This window comes from Anomalospiza imberbis, unplaced genomic scaffold (genome assembly GCF_031753505.1).
Source record: "Anomalospiza imberbis isolate Cuckoo-Finch-1a 21T00152 unplaced genomic scaffold, ASM3175350v1 scaffold_90, whole genome shotgun sequence".
In the NCBI taxonomy this organism is placed as follows: domain Eukaryota; kingdom Metazoa; phylum Chordata; class Aves; order Passeriformes; family Viduidae; genus Anomalospiza; species Anomalospiza imberbis.
In genome coordinates, this window is record NW_027100521.1 from 366,743 (window position 1) to 372,742 (window position 6,000).

The 6,000-nt window shown below is 49.6% G+C and overlaps 1 protein-coding gene across 1 annotated transcript in view; it reads left to right on the forward strand.

The window, feature by feature from the left end:
* The window catches only part of LOC137467950 (zinc finger protein 271-like), a 130,242-nt gene extending 125,489 nt beyond the window's left edge, over nucleotides 1-4,753 (forward strand). Inside the window, exon 3 of the mRNA XM_068179351.1 lies at nucleotides 3,849-4,753. Coding sequence (XP_068035452.1) covers nucleotides 3,849-4,307 — 459 coding nt within the window. The 3' untranslated portion in view covers nucleotides 4,308-4,753. The remainder of the gene's footprint in view (nucleotides 1-3,848) is intronic.
* Nucleotides 4,754-6,000: the final 1,247 nt, after the last annotated feature.

The following is a 6,000-nucleotide window of genomic DNA, read 5'->3' on the forward strand; positions in this document are numbered from 1 at the left end:
GGTTATCTCAGGGGTCATTTATAGTCCTCTGTGGAAGGGGGGGACAGGCAAAAGACAATGAATGTCCATTGAAGCCACCAAAGGGGAACAGGTCATGTTATCAGCAGTGAGCAAGAGCCATTGTCTTCTTGGTCCATCGACCACACCTGGGCAAACATCTCGCATTGATCAGGCCAGCCCTCCTCCCTGTGGTAGGGGTCTGAGTCTCAGTCTTTGGGAGGGGCTTCAATCTCCATCCATCACAGTGGTCATGAGGCAGATGAGGGGTCTTCCGTGGGAGATCACCAGAGTTACCCCAGAAAGTTCATTTGGCCAAGAGGTGGGAAAATTCATGGGTTGAGCAGGTATTGTGAAGCAGGTGTAAGCACGTACAACAAGCCGCTCCTTGCCAGGCCCTGCTCAAAGCGGTGGTCCGTGGTGGCACAGCAAATACACCTGCAAAAATAATCATCCACCTCTCCAAGCCAGAACTCCGATCGGGGTCTCCAGGATCTCAGTCTCTGCCATTGTGGCAAACGTGAGGCAAAAATGAGGGGAACTTGGGACCGTCTCTTACACAGGGGCGTGCATGCCCTTTGAAGGGGAAGGATCCCCACGTGTCCAGCGCTGCAATAAACACACAGTCTCTACAGCTCCGTACGGGATTTGTGGGATCGATTTTTCATCCACGTTTCAGCAGCAGAGCTAGCAGTATTTTATCTAGGCTGGCAAGCTACTAATGATTCAAAGCAGCACATTTCACCTAAATACACATGGATTTCTACCCTGTTAAATTTACCCTGTAAAATAGCCTGTTTCAACTCCCGAGCGCCCCCAGGGCTGAGAGGGACAGAGACTCCCTTGAGCACTCCCCTGGCACAGGGGTGAGAGGTAGGGAGACCCTCCCAGGCATTCCCTGGGGTGAGAACGATGGAGAGATGGAGACCCCCTGGGGAATGGCCTGGGGTGAGAGGGACAGGGACACCCCTTGGGGAATGGCCTGGGGTGACAGGGACAGGGACAACCCCCCAAGCTCCTCCCAAGCATCTGCCAGGACAAGAGGCACAGACTGCCCTCGAGCATCCCCTGGGCACCGGACAAAATAATCTCAGCAGAAATCAAACTTAACTCTGCATAAAATACTTTGATGAATATTTGATATTCCCACAAGTCACTTGTGATGGAAATGCAAACAAATCCCAAAAATGAGCAAACCGACAATAGAAGCAATTCTGTGGCAATTCCAAATTTCATCGTTTCCTGCACAGCTCCAGCTCTGCTGCTGGCAGGTTCTGATAAAAGTGAAAATTTGGCCCAATACAGATTATTAAAAGGAAGGGAAAGCTCTGTGTAGCTGTCACAATGGTGACAGGGATGAAGAAAAAAATTATTCTCACATTTGGCAAAGCCCACAAGCCTGTGAATTTGGGAGTTATTTGGGAATTTAGCTACTTGAGCTGGGTTTCTTCTAGTGAAACATAAACTTTAAGGGATTTAGAGATTTTAGAGGAGCTAAGATTTTAGTTAGAGATAAGCCTTACTAGAGTTAATTAAAACAAATGAGTAGGCCTTGATGAAGTTAAGAGTTAGTAGTTAACTAATAATTGATTGCTTGTCAACACGATGTTTAGTTAGCTGGGTTTATAATGAAGAATATAGAAACTGACAAATAGCTTTTAGGAACATAAGACAGTTGTGGGCCTCCTCTGTTCTGAAACCAATTGAAGACAGGGAATGGGAGCTCTACCAAGGTTCATTTGTCCTATTTGCATTGAAAAGGTAGAAAGGTCAGAATGAGGAAGACTTCATTTACTTCCTCATTTTGGGACCCCTCCCCATGAAAGGGACCACTGACCCTTTTCAAGGAACAAACTACACATGCTTAATAGCTTTGGAAATGATTAGCATACAAAGTGAGGAATGGGATGCACCAAAATTATGAATATGTATTTGCATTTTGGGTATTCAATACTTGTATGGATAAAAGGACTCTGTAATCATTTGAAAGGTGCAGTGTGTATTTGAGAGCTATCCTGCACGCTGCCTGGCATTGTAATAAACATACACTTTCTTACTTTAAACTGTTAGATAGTTTTTGCCCGTCACAGTTGGATATCAGTACTACATCAATATCCATATTTCTTTAATAAATCACTAGGACTTTTGACAGCCTTGTGTTCCTCACCTTGTGGTGAATGATCCTTATCAGTCTTGCTGGTATCATTTGCTCCCTTTCCTCCAGTGATTTTAACAAACTTTTCTAGGGAGGACAACAAAATATTTTCTTTACACTGGCCACCCACAACAGCCATTTTCCTCATAAGTTCTCCCAAAAGTCACACAGAAGAAGCTGCCTCCAGGTGTCCAAGAGTTCCTCCAGAAAGAGCCAGAATCTCCTGAGAGGAGGGAACCATGCTCTTGTCAAAGGCACTTGGGGTCAGACAACAGTGCCCTGAACTCACTGCACCAAAATAATGTCTCAATCTGGTTAATAAAATTGTTAGAGAGATGCCTCTGCCCCAATTAAGATGCTAACGAGACCAAATCCCAAGTGGATTTTATTGAACAGTAAATGTGAGGTAGAGGGAGAGATGGAAGAAAGAGAAAAGGGGGGAGAGCAAGGGAGTGACCGGGACAGAGACCTCCCCTGAGGTGGGGCAAGTGTGACATTGTCCCCTGTGTGCGTGGCCTTCCCAGGGTGGGGGTTTTACACCTGAGCCAGTTTGGGAAAGCGGGGTGGTGTTCACCCCCCACCCCGAGCAGGGATTGCCTCACTGTTTCAGGGTGCAATGTAAGATGTAACCCAAAGTATGTTTTCAGTCACCATCTTCATGAACTGTGATAAACAGGTGGGGCAGTGTTCTTTATCTCTTCCATGGCTCAGCCCTGATAACGCCCTCCAGGGGCTATCTTCTGTTAATGGGCCATTGAGTGCCACTGCAGGACTGATAAAATTACATCATCCCATTGTGGGATGCTCCGCCCAGGGGGAGGAACCAAGCATTCCTACCTGGATATAATCTCACCCTTGCAACACCAGGACCACCTTGCCTACTGGATTCCCAGAGGACAATAGCCCCATAACCACCACTGGACCTTCAGAGCAAGACCCATCAGGTGATCCCTTCTGCTGGATCACTGCTTTGACAGAATCATGATCATCACTCCAACAGGGCTGGAGCCTCCATTTCATCAGACGGCTACCACCACCCTGACCAACGGGGTGTCAGGTTAAATCCTGACTCTGTCAGATTAAGCCAGTGTTTCTGTATCATTGCCTTGATATTGATTTTTTTATTAAATTGTAATTCTGGCTTAGACTCTCCTCCTGGTTTGCCTTCAAACCAGTACAAGGCTCAATGTGCTCATCCCTTGTTTTCCTCCCAAAACAGAATTTTCCTTCTCCAAACCAATGCAAAATGGAGGAGAAGGCTGCGAGGAAGAGGAAAGAACCCTGGGACACCCAGGCAGGTGAGGAGGAAGTCACTGCCCCTTTCCCCCTCTCTCCTGCTCCATCTCCCAGCGCAGCACGGCCCCCGACTACAGGACAACCTCACTGCCAACGCCATCTTGCCGGGGATGCACTGGAAGGATCTCCTTAGCCTTCCCTATGGCACGGAGGCAAATCCCACCCTCTCCTTGTCCTTCCTCCCCCAGACAAGGAGCTGAGGATGGAGGCCAGGAAGGACAAATCCCTGCGGCAGAACCTCATGGAAGAGGCCGTTTTGAGCTGCTCCACAGTGCAGAAATCCAAAAGGGAGGAAAAGTCCCGGAGATCCCGCAGGAGGAGGAGCTGGAAGCCCAGCCCAGGGTGCTCTGAGGAGGAAAGATCCACCCTGTGCCAGGAATGTCGACAGAGCTCCTGCCAGAGCTCAGAGCTGGTGGGCCATCAGCAGCTTCATGATGGGGAAAAGCCCTACAGGTGCTTGGAGTGTGGGAAGAGCTTCAGGAAGAGTAACAACCTGATCCGCCACCAGATGATCCACTCCGGGGAATGGCCCTACGAGTGTGGGGAGTGTGGGAAGGGCTTCAGGTACAGCTCTGACCTTGTAATCCACCAACGCATCCACACTGGGGAGAGGCCCTATGAGTGTCCCGAGTGTAAGAAGAGGTTTCGGATCAGCTCCAATCTCCTCCTGCACCAGCGCATTCACACAGAGGAGAGGCCCTTCCGCTGCCCTGATTGTGGGAAGGGCTTCAAACGCACCTCCCACCTCGTCACACACCGGTGCATCCACACTGGGGAGAGGCCCTACAAGTGTCCCCAGTGTGGGAAGAGCTTCACCCAGAGCTCTCACTTGACCCAACACCAACGGAGGCACCGGTAAGGGAAGCCATGTGAGTGCCCCAACTGAAGGAGGAGCTTCGTGCACTGCTCCAGCTTCATCCCCCATGGGAGAACCCATATTGGGAAGAGTCTTGGTGATCCATGTTCCCTGTGATCCATGCTGGAAAGACATCTTTCCCTTTTCCTGCCCCTCCCAATGACATGATGTGGGATCAAAGAACATGAGGGTCTGGCTGTGGCCCTGTCATTATATTCACTCTCACCTCAGGTCATTGCCAGGGGCAGGAAAGGCACTCTCTCTCTCTCTGCCTGAGGAGAAGGGTGTCCTTTCCAGGCAGGAGGAAATACATGGCTGGGAAGAGAAAGTTGGTGGTGATGTAGTTTTCCCTGTAAATTGTTTTTTTTATCCCTTCTATTATCAATATTGTTTCTGTTCCTGTTTGTTCCTTGGCTCATTGCTGTTCCCAGTAAATTGTTCTTATCCCAGCCCAGGAACTTTGTCTTTTGTGCTTTCCATTGGAAGCCAGAGGGCAGCGAGCGGCAGCACAGTTTTAGCGGGAGCAGGAAATTGGGGAATCCCATTCCTGAACACCGGCCCTTGGAAACCAAGCACCCTAGCTGGTCCCAGCCCTGGTGGCCATGGCAACAGCCTTGGGAGCGGGTCCCTGGCTGGAGCTGTGGGAATCTCTTCACTCTGATGCCCAGGGACAGGATGGGAGGGAACAGCTGCAGCTGAGTAGGGACAGGCTTGGGTTGGATCTCAGGAAAAGGTTTTTGGCCAGAGGCTGCTGGGGCACTGCCCAGGCTCCCCAGGGAAGGGTCACAGCTCCAGGGCTCTCTGAGCTCTGAGAAATGGCTCCTTGGGGTGGTTCCCAAGGAAACCTACAGTGATCAGGGTTGCCATGGCACCCAAACGCAGCAGTGGGGTCAGTGCAGTGTCCATGGCAAGAGCCCCTTGCAATGGCCCAGTGCAGGTTGGGCTGATGATCCACCCTCACAGCTGGCCCAGGGCAGGTCTGCAGTGGCCCTGGTGGCACCTTGGGCTTGGCACACACTTGAGGAGGGTGTCTGATTTTACTGGGGAAACTCAGGAGTTTTAGAGTGCTTCAAAAATAAAAGAAAGAAAATCCCTCTTTGGCTGATTGCAGCCAGTTTGCTAAGCAAAGCAGATCCCAGGTGAGTAAGGAGAGACCAGATGAGGCTGGGGAATGTGGAGCACGGTTGTCCACACTGGGTCAGAGCTCAAGGCACAGCTTCTCTGACCAGGCCAGATCTCCTGAGGAGAGTCCCAGGATCAATATCAGTGAATACTGCAATCACCTCTTCTAGTAATAAGAAAAGTAATAAAAGACAACCTTTAAAATAGGAATATATATTTCTTACAAACTCTTTGAAATATTTCCCCATAACTGCAGCAGCAGGAAACCTTCCTGATGAACTGCACGGAAGCAAAGGAAATCAAGGCACAGCCACTGTTTGTTAAGACTTGCTTGATCCTAATAAGCCCCGTGGTGCATCTGGAGCTGAGCCTTTGAACATCAGGGCCTGAGAGGAAATTGCACAAACCTTTGCAGTGGTCAAAGCCAGAAGAAAACCCCGAAGTTGTTGGAGTTTCAAACCATAAATGGGACCCACAAAGGTCCATCCCCAACACAGGCTCCTCATAGAGTCCTTAGAGGAGAGAACTGGAGGCCAGGATGGTAAAAAAAAAATAAAACCTCTCAGAGACTCAA